We start from the raw sequence: 21806 nt of genomic DNA on the forward strand, positions 1-21806 counted from the left end.
AGGCTGCCCTGTAGGTGCACAGGCTTTCTGACCGTATGAGAGTATACGTCAAATTCTTGCCAACTTCAGAAACCCTTCACTTGCAGACTCTTTGGCCTGAAACATTCCCTTACCGTCCAGTTCCTCACAAGTCACACTCCCTTTCAACTTTACTTCGCAAGTATACCTCCAAATGCTTCCCAGACCACTACATGGGATGGAGCCTTTCTTTCATATCCCACTGTTATCACCAAAACAAGCACACTGTTTTTAAATTACTCTTGTTTTGCTAAATGGTTGACTGCCTGTCTCTCCACAGAGCTGATTATCCACGGGGTAGGACCCATGCATATCATGACCACTTCTACATCCCAGCCGCTAGCAGAAGGTATGGCACAGTAGCAGACATTCACACAAGCACTGATGGGCAATGCGGGGGCACTGCGTGGCAGACAGAGACTTCTCAAAAGAATGTGAACTTTTGCTTTTGTTTTGTTGTTGTTGCCTTACTCCAGAATACTCTGGGAGACTTTTGGATAAGCAAAGGAACTAAATGCACAAAGGGAACCATTACAAATAGATTTGAGTGAGCCAAGAGAATAAGAATTTACAGGCAGGCAGGCTTATCACAGATAGAGGGAGAAATTCTTCAGGGTGATTTAAAAGTGAAAACACGAGGTCCTGGATCAGGCTGTTCAGAGAATTGAGTACAGGCATGGAGGCCACTTTCCACATTGAACTCTGCACACGATGGACAATTTCTCAGAGGGGATACTTCAGTGTTTATGTCACTGGAAATTAAGCAGGACAAGATACTAGGAGATTCACAGCGAGTAATAAATTCCACTGACGGATGGATGGCAATGACTATCATTAAAAGTTTCTATTACAGGGTGAGCAACGAACTCACTCACAAGGAGAAAGCTTTCAGAGCAAACCCATTAAAAATAGCTGTGTCAGTGGAGTCTGGGAATAATCAATTGTCTAAAATGACTTTTATCTAAGCTAATTTTCTTGGTATGTTTACATAAAAGCCAAAACCCCCTTATCTAGGGGCAAAAACACAAGAGTAAAGAAGAGAAAGCTTTCCTTTCGCCAAACCTAATTGGGGGGAAATACATATATAAAAGAAAACGTTGATGCTACACATGGTCAGTTCTATAATGGTTTCTGTGAGTGAGAGTCTTCCAGCTCCCAAGTGAGGCTGTCATTTTGTCTAACACCCTGAATATCGGTTTAACATGGCATTCAAGCCTCTCCGCAGAAACTCAAGTCATAGCAGTAATGACACAATAATACCACAACCTTATGTCCAAGCACTCTGTAGAATTGCCAGAGGGTTTTCATGGACATTACATAATTTGATCCTTACCACAGCTATAGGGAGGGACCAGGGAAGTGACACTGCTCTAAAATATTTACCATTCAGAACCAGCATGTCGAGAGCTATCCAATTCACTTCCAAGCGAAAAGTGTGTAAAAATTGAGCCTAGAATGGTGTCTCAGTCCACCTGTTTACAAACTGAACCAGGCTGCTCTGAGAACATGTTCAGATAATATAGGTAAGGTTATACATCAAAAGAAAAGCCAAAGTAGCAACACTTTGTGGTTTTGATAAAATAATTTTATAATGTACTATTATCAGTTCCTACTATGGTTTTGTTGCTAAGAGAAATTAAGGCAAGTTTTGACAGGAAAACAATAGAAATCACTAATGTATTTACACCGGTGCAAAACGTTAAGGGAATGGAATTTAATATGAGAAAATGAAACAAAATGGAAACAAAGTCTTTAGATAGGAAGGGTGGAGGGGTTGAAAGGGCAGGGGGACGGGGACAAAATAAGAACCAAGATGGATTACGTAAAGGTGCAAATTTCCGACAATGAATGTCATTATGTTGTAGACATCAAATGCACCAATAACATTAATAATAATAATAATGATAATAAAAAGCCAAGTGATGGAGGAGCTCGGAGGCAGCCCAGGAGACGTGAGGTGAGCAGGGGCTGGGTCTAAGAGGAAGCCAGTGAGCTCCCAGGTTGGAAAGACAAAGGGAGGCAGCAGCACTGGGCTGGGGCTGCAGCTAGACACAGAGCGCTGCCCAGCGCGGAAAGGGCGAGGGTGACCCTCCCCAGGCTCTGGCTCCTTCTCCAGGCAAGTGCTCTTCCTGGCTGTCTCCAGGTGAAGCCAGTGGTGAACCCAGGGTCACGTGGAGGAGGAGTGCAGAATGGATAGTGTGAACAGGCCCAGGGCAGGCACGATAAGCGAACGAGTACCAGTGTTTCAGTGACTCCCAATAACTACTGACTTCTCTCTTACACCTACGATTTCTCAGAAGGACGAACCAATAGGACTACAGTACAGTCCAAGATTTAAACTAGATTTCAGATCCTCAAGTGTATGTGAACCGTGTGGTGCCTCCCTCTGTCCCCTCTTACACGGCAGCCGCCGCTTAGATTTTCCTTTATCCACGTCATGCACTCAGCACTTTCATTCAGCATCGAGAGGGGAACGACGAATGTGCTGACAATAGTTTCATTTTCTCAGCTTTAAGCAAAGCAGTTAGAGGACGCGTAGGGCCACAGCCTTTGTGAAAAACTCTCCCATATTACAATGCCGTTATTCTGTCACCATGGAAACCCCAAACCTAAAGTTTTCAGAATTGCTTGACAAATGCATTCTGGGAATGAACACAGTTAGGAAAAATATTACCAGAAATGAGGAAACAAAATAAATAGTGTGTGCATGGAGAAAATCTAGACATGCCTGTATGTCCAAAGCTTCCTGAATTTATTAAACATTTTATACCCTGTAACTGGGGCTGGCTGAGTACCAGCTGTGGGGTGCTGAAGGCTTTCCTATTGGCCACCTCCCTTGGCCTTTGTACCTCCAGTGTACTTGAAAAAGTATTTCTGCCCATTCCCCCGCTTAAGTCTCTGGCTTTCTTTTTCTGCCTCAATTCTTGCTTTCCTTCCCTTGCACTTTGCTCATCAATACTAAATTCTGTGTTCTAACTTGTTGTCTGCCCTCATTTACGCCTCCCTTTCATCTCTTTCTGTTAGCCATGTGTAAAAACCCAGTTCTCTTTGAACTAGGGTGCACATCTTCGTATTATTTGCTGGCTGTCCTGGCAGCAGCAGCGTCCCTAGATGGATGCACCTGTGGATTTTATCACCTTTCTCATTCGGGGCAGGGGCACCTGCTTCTGTCCTCGTATTCTCTAAGGCTTATGACATCTCCTGACTGTTGCTGGTCCTTGCTCCCCAATGCAGGCTCTCGTTATCTGGCTGCCTGTCCTCTGTCATTGTCAGAATGTCATCTTCCTCAGCAGCTGGACAGAGAGTCCAGGAGGGCTGACAGCTCTGCCTGCCCAGACGTCACTCTGCTCAGAGAGGAAGCCATAGCACTGACGCTGCCTTCTGGACCCTATCTCTGGGATCTGCCAGCTGTAAGTACTTTCAGTCCAAGGGCTTTGTCGCTCCTCTTAAGACCAGGTGTCCATCGGGGGTTCAAAAGAACTTTAGTCATCTTCGTGCTGATGTCCAGGCTCACTAGTGCCTCTGCTGGGCCGCAGAAAATGGATCAAGACAGAAAGATTCTGCCCCTGCACCTGCTATGCACTTGCTCTGTGACCTTGAACACATGAGTGTATTCTGGAGATCACAGCAACTTATGCATTGCACAGAGGTGGTATGGAGATTAATTAATTCATGTTTTAAGGTGATTTGAGGACCTGCTAATGAAAGATGCTATATAAATGCTCATTTTTATTATTCATTCCCACATCTATATATTCTCTTTTTCAGTTGTCTCCTATAATGGTCACCCGAGGCAATTACTATTAACTCTTAAAGAATGACAGTGAGGAGCTGAGCTTTCATTTGCAATCCTGAACTTCATTCCTTTTCAAGATGTAAGTCTTGTGATCTCAGAGTAATTTAAATGCAGATCTTTTGGCTGTATCTGTTACATATGATGCTTATACTTAATAATAAGGATTTAGGGATTTACAAAGATTACAAACTGAACAAACCAGTAGCTGGGAAATACAGTCAATTGTTCAAGCACACATACCTTGAACAAATCAAACCCAGCTAGGTTTTTAGGCATCTTGATGTTAAACACATTTTCAAACACCTAAGTATTTGAAAGGAATTCCGTTCAAATCTCTCTAGAACCTTTACAGGGGCCATTCCACATGGGACATTCCCAGGTGGTCACTGCAATAAAGTACTGTTGATATTGCAGTATTTTGTGCACATTCACTAGACATCTTCTTTTTTTTTGTTTTTTGTTTTTTTTGGTACCGGGGATTGAACTCGGGTCCTTGCGCTTGCAAGGCAGGCCACCGGACCGCTGAGCTAAATCCCCGGCCCACTCTAAATTCACTAGACCTCTTTTTTTTTTGTTTTTTGTTTTTTTTGGTACCGGGGATTGAACTCGGGTCCTTGCGCTTGCAAGGCAGGCCACCGGACCGCTGAGCTAAATCCCCGGCCCACTCTAGACATCTTCTTAAACATTGTGTTTTGGGATGAGAACTTTTCAGTTTATGTTTATATTGTCTTTATTATAGCAGACGAGATAGTCTCTGGAATAAGAACATCACAATTAAGCCAACAGCTCTTCCACGGGTTCGTGAGGTTGGAGCACTTTTGTCCCAAAGGAAGGTGCAGCTGTGTTGGAGCCGACTTGGCTTCACTGGCACCATCCAGGCCTTCAGTTCTGAGAGCGATTCTGACTTGGTTATCCTGAGAAACCTTATTGTGTGTGAGGGCGATGCCGATCTTACAACTTTTTCCTAGCTCCTCCGCATATCCCCATTTGGGTCCAGAATTTCCTTGACCTGAGGAAAGCTTTAAAAGTGTGCTGTTCACCACATTTCTTTTCCCTCTCAGCATGTCACCTCACTTTGGCGAGGGGGGAGGCATGCAGTGCAAAGCAGAGGAACATTCACTGCGAGGTACTTGTGAACACAAGAACTACACACCATCAGCATAACTCTGAAGGGAAGAGGAGGCAACCAATAATAGAGGATCTAAACAGTGTCTTCTGCAGTAATTTACCACATTAAAGAAATTAGCAGTATGTGTAAAAATGCATGTATTACACTGTGTACTGAATATATAAAATGTGTAGTAAACTTATAGCCGAATTTCAAGGTAAAGGATATAAAGGTCACATACAAATCTGTAATAGGCTGTATGTCCATAGAAAATTAGATGTTACATTCGTTGGGTCTTATATGACTAATTCTAATACGGTATGAGTGACACTGATAATTGTTGACTCTTCTTTACATGACAGGCTGAAAAAAAGGTCAAGAGTTTTTCGTTTTGTTTTGTTATGTTTTTAGGTTTTTGAGACAGGGTCTCACTATGTAATTGAGACTGACCTGCAACTCACTATATAGCCCAGGCTGGTCTCAAACTCACAGTGATCTTCCTGCCTCAGCTTCCCGAGTGCTTGGATTACAGGCATGCACCACCATGCCTCGCAAGGGGAGTTTATTACTGTTGCTGTCTTATGAAACACAAGTGTTACGTTATGTGGTTGGACATTTTACCATGTTTAGATTAAGTCTTTCCTGATAGTTGACAATTCACAGTAGTTTTTAGCAGTCATCATTCTGTCATAGTTAAGAGCAAAACCTTCCCTTTGAACAGATTGCACTAATGTAATATTAATTAGGTTATAATCTGTGCAATGACGGAACTCAGAAATATTTCAGTTTGTTACTTTTCACAAGTGCCTCTAGAAAAAAATCTAGATCTTGGGTTAAGCTTGACACCCAGATACTAGTTCACCCCCCAAAAGGTATCTGGTACCTGAGAAAATCAGGAGGATCTCCTGTTATTTTTTAATGAGTGTCCCATTTGATCTCTATTATGAAAGACTTATGACTGATGGGTATCACTTTAAATATAGTGGCAAATAGATCTTCACTTTTAACATCCTCTTGAATCAGGCGATTCTAATGCACTACTAGAAAAACCCTATGCCCAGAATCCTCCCAACATGCCACGTGATTTATAACGGCAAAAGCTAACGTGAACCTTCTCCTCCAAAAGCAGTGACACAACAGCCAACTGACATCTCAATATCAAGGGAGAATGTAACGTTTTACCACTCACCTCTAGAGAACTCATGGATATTGTGGATCCAGTCTCACTCCTTGATAGTCCTGCATTGTCATCCAACTCAGCGGCCATGAAATTCTTCACAGCTGTGCGGGGCTCAAAGGGCAAATTCTGTATGTGTTCCTGGGGTGCAAGGTGTTGCTCTAAGTTCATACTGAACTGGTCCATCACAGGGGGATTCATATTGAATTCGGGGTTGACTTTGTAGTGCAGGAGCCTTTCGTGAGGCAAGGTTTCCATGCCAATGTTCATTTTGCTTTCCTCCTTCAGGGATGGCTGGGTATTTACAGAACTCCTGGGCATGACAATATAGTCACTTTCCATCATTCTTTCTTGAGGGTGGACTATGTCCATGTCAGCCCCTCTCAAATTGTCATCCGTACACAAGTACACGGTTCTCCGCAACTCGCTGTTCTCTTTTTTCAGACATTGGCTGCTCAGCTCGTTCATGCTCATGGGCATGTGCAGGCCTGTGGGCTGCTGGATGATGACTTTAGAAATGACATTTCCAGGCAAGGTCGAATAGCTCAGCCCTTCCGGGTTTGCTCCTTTTTCTTCTTCATCATCATTTAAAGAAATCCTGGAGAGCGTGCCTGTGATCGTGGCTGCCCGGCAAGGACCAATGTCCTTGTGAAGAACTGTGGATTGGTACATAATGGTTCATGAAATGGTTTCTTATTTCTATAACATAATGGTTCATGAAATGGTTTCTTATTTCTATAACTCTATGCAGTTGTCTCTTGTCTTCTAAACAATTGCCTCGATAAACTAAAAGAAAATAACCTCTTAGATAATTACGCGTGTACTTGTTTCCCGTGGCCCACCTTATAAAATCACTCTTTACTGACTTCGCCATGCTTTTGCCGATCCCGGCTCGCTCACAGCTAAAGGGCATCTGAAAGTGGACCAATCAGCTTCCCTAAATCTCAGTTCTTTGTCCTCAAAAGACTCTGCATAACTCTTCAGAGGAAAGGCAGATGGCCAGAGAAGTTTTTTGTCCATTTACTGTATTCTAGAAGATTTTTATAAAATTACGCATCTAACGAAACGTACTTGACATTCAGTTATTTACTTACTTATTGGCAGGCAGTACTGGGGGTTGAACCTAGAGCCTTTGTGCTGAGCTACATCATCAGCCCCTGTTTTATTTTTTACCATGAGACACAGTTTCACTAATTCACTACGTCGCCAGAATGGGCTCAAACTTGCTATCTTTCTGCCTCAGCCTCCCAGAGTGCTGGTATTCCAGGCATGAGCCATCACACTCAGCCTGAAGGCTTCGCCCAGAAGTGTTTCAGAATTTCTGTTCACTAAAATACTTCTTGAAAGAGATGGTTACTTATTTGTAAAAAATGTAGAATGATGTTTTAAGAAACTTTCTAAATCTCTTAATATATCAGTAATGAACTATGATTTCTATGAGTAACTGCGCATAAAAATATTAAAGGGAGGGTGTATTAAATTAGTAGATTATAATGATATTCAAAATACATTCAAAATATCTCCAAATTCAAGAAACTACGTTTAGTCCTCATCTGTACTAAAAAATTCTCCAAATTTTATAGCAGTACATTTTAAAGGCATGTTATGAGAACCTATCATATTGCATTAAGTATGGAGAGATAATTTTATACTTTTATTAATATATTATAGATCATAAAGGAAGTTTTGGTACTGAGAAAAAATTATAGGGGATACATTTAATTTTGGACAAATGTAACACACCATACAGTCAACACATTTTACACCAATTATATAGCAATGGTTCCTGAAAAAAAAAGTATATATTAAAATAAGATAATTCTTATTAAGTAGTGTTGACTCTGTATGACAAATATGCCTGTCCCTTAGATTTCCTTAAAATTTGTACAATTTTTGAATATTCAACAAACAAATCACCTCCTACTCATTAAAACATAATGTTGAAATACGGCTTTTGACAGACTTATAATTCAAGTCATTAAAAAGCAAAATGCAAACAAAAAAGAAATCAAACAAAAAGCACCTGAATATTTAGTCCAACCCGATATATACTCCAGCCCTTGGGGAAGCAAATTTCTCCAGAATTTGGAGAAAGGTTTCTCAGAGTCCATGAATTGGGACTTAAAATTGAATACAGTTCAACAGGATAGATATCTCACAAAGGACTCAGAAAAAAGCTCCAGATGAGCTCAGCTATGGAAGGCCCTGGACAAAAATGAAAGCAGGAAATAAAAACACAAGAAGAAATTATTCAGTGGTACTACCCTGTATTAGGAATGCTAAATCCCCAAATCCAGTGATGCCTGGAAAAAACAGGTAAATTAAGAGAGAACAGGATGAGACCACAACCGGGGGTAACTGACCGAATACAGCAGTTCGCAGCCCTCAGCTGCATCCCAATGACCTGCGTGGCTTGTTGAAATACTGGTTACTCTGACCACCAGTTTCTAACCAAGACGGGCTGGGGCAGTGTTGTGTAATTTGCACTTCCAGCGAGTCCCCACATGACTGGAACTCTGCCGGCCTGCAGACCACGGGTTTGATGTCAATAGCTGCAAAGACAAAGCTGTCTGCTCTACTCCTGCCTCTCTGTCACAGAGAACTGCGCAGACTACATTGAAAGAAGCTGTAGGGAAACTCCAACAGGGTACAGGACTAGGAATTCACCAACTATCCAATCATGTTGAGTACATTCAGGTTTCCAGACCCAGATAAATCACATTTCATCCGGAAACACACATGAAGAAACCAGCACCGTGGATGGTGGTTTTTGAAAAATCATAGAAGGTGGACAGAGTGGAGGAAACTATTTTAGCAGTTATCCAAAGAGGAAAACAGCTGATTCAGAAAACCAAATACTAATGATAGTGTGTCTTGACAATATTTTGTTAGAGTTTTCACCATGGAAAGGAGATTCCTAGAACCCTGCACAGGGTACTGTGGGGCCACCAAATTAGAATAGTTACTTTACTACTCTGCTGTGACCATACTCCACATGGAGTATTTTGATTGAAGTGGGGAAGAGGATATGAGTTTCTCAAATGCTTTTGATTGTTATAAAAAATCGTGGTTGGAGATTCTTCCTTCTCCTCCTCCATCTCACCCTTTTTTTCTTTGTCCTTCTCCTCTTCCTTTTTTCTATTTTTTTTTAAAAACAGTCTCCCAAGTTGCCCAGGCTGTTCTCAAACTTGTGGGCTCAAGGGACCCTCCCACCTCATCCTCTGGAGTACCTGAGACTACGGGCATGCTCCAGCGTTCCTGGCTACATAGATGTTACCAGCTATAAACTGAAAGTGAAAGCTGCAGACAACGGAAAACTACTGGCAGGCAGGGAGTGCCTTAGGAACACAGCGGGGCTCAACACTAGGTCTCATGTCACTTAACTCCTTTATCAATGCTTTGAATGATGATTTACAAGGTGCTGTTTTCAAATTGTAATGGCCAATCTCAAACGAATAGGAGAATAACCAGAAACAAGTAAGGTTATAACAGATAGGAATAAATACAAATGCTAGAATTTTTTTTGCAAGACAAGTGCTACAAAAGCAGAACTTTTAGATGATCTTACCCTGAGGAAGCCACAGCGGCAGCTCCTATTAAAAGTCTCAGGGGGGTCAGAGAACAAGTTGGCACTAGCATTTAGATAGAAATAAGGTGTGGATGCAGATGGCACTAATACAGGGAGCCAACTGTGATAAATGCTGGATCAGTATGTGTACATTTGGGCGCCATCATTTAAGATTATTGACAAACTGCAGGCTACTTTAGGCACGCTGCCTGAGAGGGTGCTCTGAGGAATGAATGATGAGACCTGGCTTGCTTACTTGGGAGGAAAAAAAAAAGAGTTGAATTGAGCAAAATAAGAGATGATTTCGGTATGGGGAGATTTAAATGAAGTAGATTCCCATCCTCACTTTTGAGGGCAGCACTGAGACTAATGGGTCAAGGATAAAACGAAGCATATGTTGTCTCAGGTGAAAGGACCAACTTCCAGGCAGGTCTATCCAAGGTATGAAACATGCAATTTCCCTTAAAACTCCTGAGCCACCTACTCTGCTGAGAATTTTAGCCAAAATCTGGAGGAAAACCATGAAACCAATGGGATCCTAGCACTCTAAGGTGGGGTGTGCTGCATAGTTTCACCTGTCCCCTCTAAAAATATGACACCCACCGACACCGTCACACACACACACACACACACACACACACACACAGAGAGGGAGCGCCCCTTTCCACACCGACACCGTCACACACACACACACACACACACACACACACACACACAGAGGGATTGCACCTTTCATCATATTCCATCTGTGATTGGACTGAGGTACAGACAGGGGAAGCTGCCTAACCCCATCCCCAGGGACCATGACTCGGTGGGGCAGCAAGCCTGGACTCCATGCCAATGTGATTTACGTTGTAGGAGTGCTCACAATGAACACCTCTTCATGTCTTTGCTTTTCTTATTCTCTTTCTCGTCATCTCTCTTCCTGAATGCACACAGCTATTCCAAAAGCTTCTACTTGAAAGATTTTAGTTACTTAGATAGAAAAATACATGGATGCAGAAACCATGTTTTTTAAATATCAAAATCCACAGAAATGACTTACATCTCTAACATTATGTTTTCAAGGTGCAAAGATTCTTACCTGATCGACAAGCAATGTCAACATCCTTTTCAAAGTCTGTCTGTAACAAGAGATAAAAAGGCACAGACCATCATTTAAGGAAGACCTCGAGTAACTAGATAATCAAATTAGCTGAAGTTTGCAGGTATCTGACTAACAGCACTGCCAGTTATTGTTTTGTACAAAAGAAGTTTCCCATGGAATAATCAAATGTTTTCCAGAGTACTTCCTACAACCCAAATGTTGAGCAAGATTGGCGGCAACACGGTATTCAATGTAAATAAGGCCATACAATAGAGAATGTCATCTTCAACTTGCAAACTTAGCACCATGTATGAAAGGATAAAAGTCTAAGGCAACACAATTCTCCAGTCTTAATGATTCTGATCTTTCAATCCAAATGTGCATGGCTATATGTATATTAAATCTTTCTGTTATTTGTATTGTGGGGTTATGTATATTTTATAACACACCTTTGAAAAACCATTACTTGTCAAATCAGGCTCTTCTCACAATTATTTTTCACTCAAATGCTATTGGTTTTAAACTAAATAAAATGAAGTTGGAATGTTAAATATATAAAAGGTCCTTTGCATTGTAAACGTAAGCATAGGAAAACAGCTTGTAAAGAACCATGTTAAGGTAAAATTACTTTTGCTTCTAGGTGATAAAGTCATGATTGGTATATTTTCTATACCATTTTTTTGAACTTGACTTTTTTTATGGTAAACGTTTAATTTTATAATTTGAAAATGAAATAAGAACGACTCGAACCCCTGAAAAAAAAAAGTAACAAAACACTCTCTGGTTTAGGAATTAAAATTTAACAGTAACAATGTTTCTCTGATGCCACCCTCATATTTCCCCAAACTCTTTCTTAAAATAAATCAGTGTTTTTTTTTTTGTTTTGTTTTGTTTTTGTTTTTCTGTACCAGAGATTGAACTCGGGTTCTTTGTGCTTGCTAGGCAGGCGGCAGAAACACTGAGCTAAATCCCCGGCCCCATCAGCTTATATTTTAAAAACAGTAACATTAAATTAGCCTGTCATTAGCAGTTCTTCTAATCTCAGGCCTCTCCCAATAACTATTTTAAATCAATGACTTTTGTAATTATCTACTTGTTTTAGGTGATGAACTGATTATTCTTTCTCAAATCAGTCATTAATTTGTTAATTAGCCTATTTTGCTTACACAAAAATGTTAATAATAAATTAAATATACTATAAAATAAAAGCTTTCCTTTTTAATCAATGTCTGTTTTTGATGACAGAGTTTAAATTTGATCTCACTTCTAAAATACACCAAAGCATTTATGCCTACATTACCCTTAATCCCAGCACCAGTCAGGGCTCCTGTACAGTAAGAGACGGAAGGGTCACATGCCTTATGCTTCAGGACAGTGGTTCTCATCATGAGCCACACACTGGCTCCACCTTGCACGGATTCTGATTTAATGGGTTTGGGTGTAGCTAGCTCCTCTGATGATTCTAACATGCAAGATGGCTGGGAACCACTGCTTTTAGACGAGACATGTAAGTCTCTAGTTAGTTTCTGACTGCACAAATCGCTCTCCTTAGTTCTGGGCAGGAGGAGAAACCCTGCAGCAGGCCACAAAATCATGCTCACTTGGCCCTCAAGGGTGCCAACAAGAGACCTTGGACTTCAGATCGGAGAGAAAATAAAAGCTCACCATGATTTGAGCGTGCCCATTGGGAAAAGAGCTCGATGAATCAGCGTTGATTGGATCTTGGCAGTTTCTCAGTCGGCATCTGAATGCATCCTGAACCTGCAAGGGGAAAAAGATGCCAGTTTTCCTTTCCATTGATAATTAGCAAATAGTGTCTATATTGGCAATCGGCTATGAGGAAGTGGCTACATATGCTTTTATGCTGAACAACCATTTTGCTTACTTTTCAGTACACACACTGGTGTTCCCTGACTTCACTTCCTCTGAAGGAAATTTTCACTTGCCCTCACCTGCAGAGGGAGATACTGGGAACTCCTGAACTATCCGGCTCAACCCTAAGGATGCATTTCGGAGGGCAGATTTATTTCCACTGTTTCAAACAATGTGTGTGTCTTTCAAGGTGGATTTAATATTTGGTATGGCATAATCGTCATAACGGCTTTAAACAGTGTGAAAAATGAGATTACTCAGTGGTTTGTTGACTAGAATCGATTTAGGATTACTCCTTTTATGTTTCACGTAAGGGAAGCTATTTCTTGTCTCCTTTCTTGGGTCAGGTGCCCAGCCGTAAAAACACAGTGAAAAACCAGAAAACAAAATGGGTCCGCTTTTGATCGATTGCCCTAGGGTGGGGAGGGGGCGTCACTCAACCCAGTCAAACTTCCTTAACATCCATCTACAATGAAGCTACGAATAAAGAACACATTCATCTCAAGGAAGCTCTAAGAACATTACGTTCCTTTCTTTATTAAAAGAGCAAGTGAGTGCACACGAAGAGATGCACAGCGACCCCGACTGATAGCTGTACTAGGAAAGGCAGCTGTGTTTCTGTGGTCTCTGAAAGCAGCCTCAGTCTCCACACGACCTTCCCACTTCTGAAGATCAGGAGCCCTTCAGTCACCTTCACACATAGCTGATGTCCCATGGCAACGCCCAGGTTGTTTTGTTAGTTCTTGGCTTTTCTACTTCATGTTTTTGATATTCCCTTTCTCATTTACTGTAATCTGTTTTACTGGATGTAAAAGAAGCACAGATGTTGTATTTGCTTTATACTGAAGGCATCCTTACAGCGACTCTCAAGACAGACACACAAAGATCTTCTTTATAATATTCTGTCACTGTTTTGATGCAAGATGTACATAACACAGATTGGCCAGAAAGGAAAAAACAAACAAACAAACAAACCCAAAGCAATTAAATTGTTTTTAGCTTTCTTGTTGTCTTCTTTCCCATTTCATGGTCACCAGTAGCCTCTCTCCCAAATTGCAATTTGGATTTTTAAAGTGATACTGAATTTAGTTTGTGCCCACAAGTGGCTAACCAGTTCAATAATGAGATTTTTATCCACTTCTTTTTCTCCACGTCAGGTTCTAATTCTGGTGATGTAGCCATAATGAGGCAACAGATTAGGGTGTGGCAAACCAGCTGAGCAAGTGCACATAGCGTGGCAATCACAGCACCCCAGGACACAGGCTCAAAACAAGTCTCATAGCCCTGAACCTGGAACCAATCAGAGAGTGCTATCTTCAATTCTCGCCAGAATGCCAGCAGGTTTTTGATAGGATGGTGTAGACCTCACGTTAGCCTGAAGAACAGGATAAAAATGATGGCTGCCATTTTCTTGGAGCCACTGTGTTCTATTTCCCAGTGGTTGCTATCAACCCTGCGGAGCATACTTTAAAGCGGGCTGTACTCACTCTGCAGTGCATGTTTCTTTTCCTACCTTTAATACATGTAAAATCTCACAATCTTTTGCACCTTGTCCTGACCAGCTCTTTGTCAGAACAAGAAGATCCTAGAAAGAATCTCTGGAAGGAATACCCAGCACCTCAGAACTCAGTAACAATAATACGTGAAATAAGGCCCCGGGGAGGAGCTGACCACTCTTCCACCCCATGATCTTACTACACTGTATTCAAATCTGAAATTTCCTCCAAAAGGAATTAGGAGCTACCTGATACAACCCTGCCAAGTACTTTCTCAGTTTGTTTTTCAATAGACACATCAATCAAAAGTTCAGATGCCATGAAATCTAATCTGATCATTTTTTGCTGAAGAAATGGAGAAACAAGTAGGGCTGAATCCCCCAGTTTTCCCTGTGAAGCAGACGTGTTGAGGAAAGTTAGATATTTCCGATGAGAATGCTAGAATTTCAGGTCCTCTTTTCTAGATTAAGAAGTCACTGTCATAAGTGATAAATTTACACATAATAATAAAAATGCTAATGAGTTATATTTTCTAGATTATCATTTTTTTCTTTATGAAGAAAGTAAACTGGGGAACTCTCTATGAAAGTCTGTTTGGTGGAAGAAAGTCTGAAGAACCAACGTCAAAAAAGTAAGTACAGGTTAATTCTGTTTGTGTCTCAAAGCAAATGTTAAAGAAGTACTATTTATAGGGCCAGGGATTTAGCTCAGTGGTTCCACTGCCTGCCTCCCAAGCACAAGGTCCTGAGTTCGATCCCCAGTACCAAAAAAAAGAAGTACTATTTATAGGGCCAGGGATTTAGCTCAGTGGTTCCACTGCCTGCCTCCCAAGCACAAGGTCCTGAGTTCGATCCCCAGTACCAAAAAAAAGAAGTACTATTTATAAAGGAGACAAATAATATGCTAGAAATGGGCCCCTTCTAGGAACTTATCACAGGAAAATTTCTTTCAAACCTATTTCTAAATATGGAGGTAATATAAAATGTGAACCATCACTGATACCAAAAGTTAATTTGGCTGGTCCTTGCTCACTGTTCTCCATTTTCAGACCATCAGAGGATGGCTGTCACTGATATTTCTGGCTGGCAATGGAATATGGAAACAGTTTCTAGAAGTTTCATTTCAAATCACTATCTAGTGGCTTGAAAGATATAAAAGAAATAGTTTTCAGAACACATACACACAATCAATATTTTCAACTACCAAACTCTCAAATATGACAATTTATTAGGGCATTTCTACACTGGAGAATGATGTCAGCTTTATGAATTAGTCAATGCTGTTCAGAAGAAACATAAAACAGAAAAGCACAAAAATCTCCAGTAACTTCAAAGTCATTTAAGGGTCTTTGATATGTGTTAGATTTTATGGCACTTCTAACGCTGTTCATACTGCTAATTCAGAAAGATTAGATTTCATTTGATTCCAAATACTCCACGTAACTTAAAATCTTAAAAGTGCATTAGGTCAATCCAAATGAATTGGTCTCAAATATTTGTCCACCACCGTCAGGGAAAAAGATTATACTAGATTTCACACTCTGTATTTTCTTATCATAGAAGAGGTATCTCGGACAAGAAAGCACCTGGAAAGACATCAACAGTTGTTCAAAAACATTTTGATAATTAATCGACTTTTCTATCAGGTATACAAAGAGTATTCGCTTTGGTGAATCGATGTGAATTGTGCTGACGGAGAGCTGGGGTGTTTTAAAAAAGTGTATATAAAGAAACTCTACAGACAAACTGAAGCACATAAATACATGATAGACAAGACAGACAGACAGAATCTAGGTCAAATTTGCCATACTACAATGAAAATCTTCCGTGTCAACTCTGGATAGTAATCTTTCACTGATTGTTTATGGAGAATGAGTCATTCCTTTTAAGTAAAACTTTAAAAAATCTCTTCTTATAATATTCTGCAATGGGTCTTTTACTTGAACTCATGACTAGGCAGAGGATTAAATAGTTGGGGCTGTAGAAAGGGCCAGAAATGTAGTATGTTTAGAACTTTTATGGGACTTCAAGGAAATCCAATAGCATGTCAGGAAATGAAAGAATAACAGGAGATCTTCAAAAGTGAAGTGAGGGAAAACAGGAAGCTATCCAGGTTTTTCTCCTGCAAGTCTACCACCAGCAGTGCTCCAGCCGGGGTCTTCTGTGGGAACTCCTGAGAAAGCTCCAAGGCCTCCTGGGTGGATTCCTGGGCAAGGCTGGAGTTCAAAGGGGTCTGCAGGCTGTGGCTCCTCTCTCCCCACTGTGGGAGCTGAGAGTTTCTTCATTGGTCCTCATTCTCAGAAGGCAGCTGGCAGCGGCAGTTTGGAAGCCGGTGCCAGATTTAGAGGCTTCTGCAGAGCACACCAAGCACTGCTTGGCAGCGCTGCAATTTAGACAAACAGCCCAGGAAAGAGCTGCACAGTTTGATATGTGCTCTTTATTTCAGCTACCGAGCTGCTCAGACCCACATCTTTGCTTTTTAACACGACAGTTTTCCTCGAGCTACTCTTGTTGACTTCTTATTCCAAAAGATCATTGGAAGCCAAGAAAATAGTTTTATTCTTGTAATCATTTCCTTGGGGAGCAAGGAGCTTTTTCTTGTGGGGTGCTTTTCCGAGTCTCATGTCTACTATTGTAGGGGTGCTTAGATGGGCTTTCCTTCTATTTCTTTGCGCAGCTCATACCAAGCCCTGCTGCATTGAATTCCCATTTTCCAGGCAGCAATCTTGCAAGGCCAAAAGCATCTGGAAGCAGACCGAGGCAGGACATTCCCAGCCACAGGCCCCTGTCCAACTCCTTCTGCGGACAGAAGCCCCATGTTGCCCCCAGAGTGCGGCTCCTGGAGGAGGTTAGGGAGGCAGCAGGCCGTGACTGGGCGGTGTCTGGCAGGAGCAGAGCGTGCGGCGGTCTGAGTGCGTGAGCTCCCACGGAGGCCAGCCCAGCCATCCAACTCCACGCTCTTCCGAACTTCTCGAGCCTCCGCGCGGCTAGAAGAAGCGCCACTGAAGACAGAGCCCGCTCAGACATCCATGACATAACCTCTAGGCTCCAAGCCCGGAAGGTTAAGGTGGGGGTGCAGGATTCACATTCCTCTGCCTCCGAGATGGGAGGTTGGCCTTGCGGAAAAGGGGGACCGTCCCGGAGCGTACTGTGCTGCTCCTTCTAACTGCTCCGTTCCTATGTAAAGGGCAGTCTTTGTGCCTCCCCGTTCTGTTCGATAAGGTACAGGTTTGTCCTGGTATTTCTAGTCATTCTCTCGCTTCAAGACGCACACCTTACTTACTAAAAACAAAGACGAAGAAATCTCTAAGTGTATTTCTCTTTGCGCTTTCAGTTCCCACTGACAAAAAGTTCTTGGGAACGCACAAGTAGCTTCTGTAGAAGCTAAAAATGCTCAGACCAGTGCCCGAACCCCGCATTCGAAGGCTCTCACTCCAAAACCCATTGGACTTTCGCCATGACACGACCCAGGGAACTTTATCAAAGCCACTGAACACCCTGACTAGGAAGTTACCGATACAGTCACCAACATTGTCTTTCTCTTGGTGCCACGTTTTTGAACAACCTGTGTTCAGGATCCCGTCACTTGCTTAATGCTTCCACGTGCCCCACGTGGTTCTGGAGAAAAACTGAACTCTCTTCTATTTACCACCACCGCCACAGGCTCTAGTCCAAGAAAACCATAAGCCTAGGAACCTCTCTTTTCCTTTGCCAGAAACCTTGACTTCATGCTGTAACCGGATTTTCCCCCTCCGGGCCCCATCACCTACTGAAGTCTCCTAACACTCACTCCTTCATCCTCCAAGGCCAGCTGGCCCCTGGCCCCAGTCCTTCCTATGGAAGAACACAGCAGAGCCACGGCCAGTCTCCCTACAGGCCACCACGGCGGAGTCCGCACAACTCTCCCTCGGAACTGCGCTGGATGCAGTAGGGACTCTTTCCAAATTTGATCTACTTCATCACTACCTGGTTTCATTTTTTTAAAAAGTGGTTTATTTTGTGAGGATACCAGTGTTAGATCAGATATGCAAGTATGCTTGTCTTATAGATTCATTGTTATGTGCTTAGAGATGGTTTTTTATCTGTACTCTATAGAAATAGTAAAACTAAATGGGAAATTGGCAAAAACATGAAAGTAGAAAAGGAGAGGAGAGGGGGTCGTGGAAGAGAAAGGAGGAGGGAGGCAGGGAGGGAAGAAGAAGGGAGAAAGTGAGAGAGGAAGAGGGGAGCAATTCATGTTTATTTTAAGCATTTTGCTACAAAATTGCTTCACAGTGTTGGATGAAGACTTTGGGACCTCATCTGGTGCAGCCCAGACCTCCTGCCAAGGCTTGGGGAAGGGAAAAGAGCTCGGCCCCATTATATTACTCCTTTTACAGAACAGCCACAGGAACTTCGCATACTGACACAACAAAACTATCCATTGAAGTACTTTCCTTTTGTCCTTCCATTTAGTGAAAGGGTTTTATTGTAGCCTACTCTGTATCACAATCTTGTTATTTTCCCCCTCTGACATCACGCTGTAAGACTGTCTTAGAGCCAGCACAGCCAGAGACGCAGAAATGAGAAGAATATGTGCAGGCACCAAGAAAGGGTTTCCTAGCAACAGTAACTATTTCAAAGGCTTCATAACTCCTGTGTTGTTTCAATTTCCATAGCAATGTGGAGAGCAATACACAAGTGTCTGTTGTCATCTGCCCAATGCAAACAAACCCTAATCAACAAATAGTAGATACACAGCAAGAAACCTCTATCTTTGTTCCAACAGATCCTGTCTTATCGGCTGTTATACATTATTAGCTTCTAAAATCTAGGTTTTGTTGCTGAAAGCAATGTGTTGTGACAAATCACATGGCTCAATTTTTAAAACCTATTTTCCCTTCCTTTTATTTTCCTTCTTCCTGCCCCAGGGGCATTGACTAAAGCAGTGCAAAAGAAGAAGGAATTCAAGAAGAGAAGAATCTATAGGTTCTAAGAATAAAAAGTTTAGGAAATGTAATTATTAAGATGTCAGGTCTGGAGATCCAAACAAGTCAAGCAAACATTCAGTTTGTTCTTTAGAAAAGTTAGTGGATTATCATTGAGTTGGCAGTACTGCAGTGATCTTTTCTGACTTCTTTCTTGATTAGAAATTGTTTTCATTGTAAAATTAGACCCACTGAAAACAAAGGCACATTTAAAATGTCAGTCTCCATGCAAACCACATTCAAAAAGTCACAATTATAAATTTATTTTCTTGTTCTTCAACTGCCAAGGCTAGTTTCCAGCTTCCTCCACAGAAAGACAATATGAGCAAAAATATGTACAGTTTTTTGAATTCATAGTGAAGCAATCACCAAAGGTTAAATAGGGTCAAATTATGCTAGTGTATCTCCAAATTTTTTTTTAAAAAAAAACAAAGAAATAAACAGAAGTATGTAGGATCGATCGATCTATCTATCTATCTATCTATCTATCTATCTATCTATCTCCAGGCCCTAAATCAAAAAGACTTACTCTTACATTACATATTTTTCAGGAAGAAAAATCTATATGAAGGATGTGGAATTATTATAAAGAAAATAAAGTCCAAAAGCCATGGAGATTAAACAATATTCCTGAGATCTCCTATGGGTCATCCAGCTGATTAAGAACTATTAATTGTGGCCCAGTATTTTATGAATAGCTCTCTATTCCGTTTACTTTGGTGTAATAAAATACACTGCTACTGTTCAGAGCACAGTGGACATCTGAGGAGGTTTCTTTTCTTTCGGGGTCATGGTGACACCTTTGGGGTCCCAAACCATCACACTTAGATGTCAAATACAATACTGTAGTGGCCCAAGGAGGTTTTCTGTGACATGAGGTTTGTTTTCAGCAACAAATTTTCTCTTAGGTATTCTACAAGAAACTTGCTCAACAGTTTCTGTGTCTTTATACCAAGTTGCAGAGTATTTTAAAACTTCAATATAAAAAGAAAAGGGGATATGTGATTTTTAATTACAATGTTACAATTGAAGAATGTTACAAAACTTTGGTTTTATCAGTTATAAAATTCCTTCATTTGAGCTAATTATTTAAAATGCAACCATAACAGATATATCTGTATTTTATTCCCCATTAATACAGAAAAATGTACTTACAGGTATCTATTTTACTAGAAGCATTTAATCCTATGCTTTTACTTAATTGTCCTTCAATCATGGTTTCGATGTTTCCTAGTCTAATTAGCAAGTATGGAAACGTTCAGATGGAAATTAAGAATTTTTGTGGCAAAGATTTTTCATGTGAGTAGCAAAAATTTGATAATAAGCCATCATATCTACCACTTACAAACTTGCAGATTTTTATTGTATCCTAAGACTATCTGGAAATCTTATTTCTGAAGAAAAAGAGAATCTAGAAATTGTATTTCTGAAAAAATGAGAAGCTTATTTAAAGATGGGATACTTTTCATTCTGTAACACCGAAGGTATCAGTATACTCTGAAAATTGTATGTGGGTGGGTCATATACTTTCCTGAAAGCTTGCAACGATTCATTCTTAATTGCCAATCAAAATCACATTATGTATCTGTTCCTTTTGAACGATTTTCTTACTTAAAGATGTTGAACAGAATGTTAATACAGAAGGCCCACAAGATAGTTAGAAAAGAATATATTTGAAATTACTCCGTTTCCTTTGAACTTGCTCTTTGTTATGTAAGCAATTTGCTAGGTGGAAGATGTGAATGCTGACACTTTAGGTAGAAATCTGTGTGGATGGAACAGTAAGGTGTGATGGCTATAAGCTATGCCAGATTATTCACATGATGATATGCCTCCGCCTTTTGGAAGATGAAACCACTCTTTACCTGTGCTCATTGTTTTTCATCACAGACTGTTCTTAGAATACACCCAAGGATGACTGCTGATACCTGCATCTTACTGAAACAGTGCAGAAATCTTGCTGTCTCCCTACCTGGTAAATCAGAGTAAAGACTCTGGTTACTTTCGCGTATCCTTGTAAAAACCATCTGGTGTGCACGCGGATGCACCTGTACCTCTTTCCAGTGTCTGCCTCATAACAAAGCTCTGAAACAGGCAATCTAATACAAAATGACAGAGTAGACCGCTTTCTCAAATTCGCTAGCATGGCACTGTGTCAGTGTTTATTTTAGTCACCATTTATCATCAGAGTAAATGCTAAGATGACTCATAAACCTTGTAAATACTATGTCAGTGCTTGCAAGCATTTAGAGTAATTTTCACACTGGTTGGAAAACATTTTACCCCTAAACAATTCAAGACTGAACTCATCAGATGGGTGCGGTGTCGGTTAGGGTCCCTACTAAGAAGGGTGACGTCTTTCTTCCCCCGACTTCTGACAATGAATTTCAGTCATGACTGGGAAATACTGTGATTACTGCTCTCTATTTCTTAGGGACAAGAACTGCCTATTGTGCCCCACTCTGTTAACTGTTTTATATTTTCTGAACATGAACATGTATATTGAATCATTAGTACCCTTAGCCACAATGTAGTAGGCACAGGAAATATTCATCAATCTTCAACATTTTCTATCTAAAATAAGATTAGTTAATATAAGAAATGAGGGTGTGCTGCAGCAGAAGCATTAGTTAGGCAGTAGGTAAGAAACTTTATTTTGTTATGTTTATTAGCGCCTTTATGTCACTTTGCCTGTTCACCCACCAGTTTCTTTAACAG

General features: G+C 41.0%; 1 protein-coding gene across 2 annotated transcripts in view; it reads right to left on the bottom strand.

Moving 5' to 3' along the window:
- Adgrb3 (adhesion G protein-coupled receptor B3) overlaps window positions 1-21806 on the bottom strand; it is a 665862-nt gene that overhangs the window by 20650 nt on the left and 623406 nt on the right. For both annotated transcript variants that reach the window (XM_010617866.3, XM_010617865.3), the window contains 3 exons: window positions 12420-12515; window positions 10752-10791; window positions 6112-6755 (listed from right to left, as the gene is read on the bottom strand). In XM_010617866.3, coding sequence (XP_010616168.1) covers window positions 6112-6755; window positions 10752-10791; window positions 12420-12515 — 780 coding nt within the window. The remainder of the gene's footprint in view (window positions 1-6111; window positions 6756-10751; window positions 10792-12419; window positions 12516-21806) is intronic.

Source organism: Fukomys damarensis, unplaced genomic scaffold (genome assembly GCF_012274545.1).
Source record: "Fukomys damarensis isolate Sample0158 unplaced genomic scaffold, DMR_v1.0_HiC HiC_scaffold_27, whole genome shotgun sequence".
NCBI lineage: Eukaryota > Metazoa > Chordata > Mammalia > Rodentia > Bathyergidae > Fukomys > Fukomys damarensis.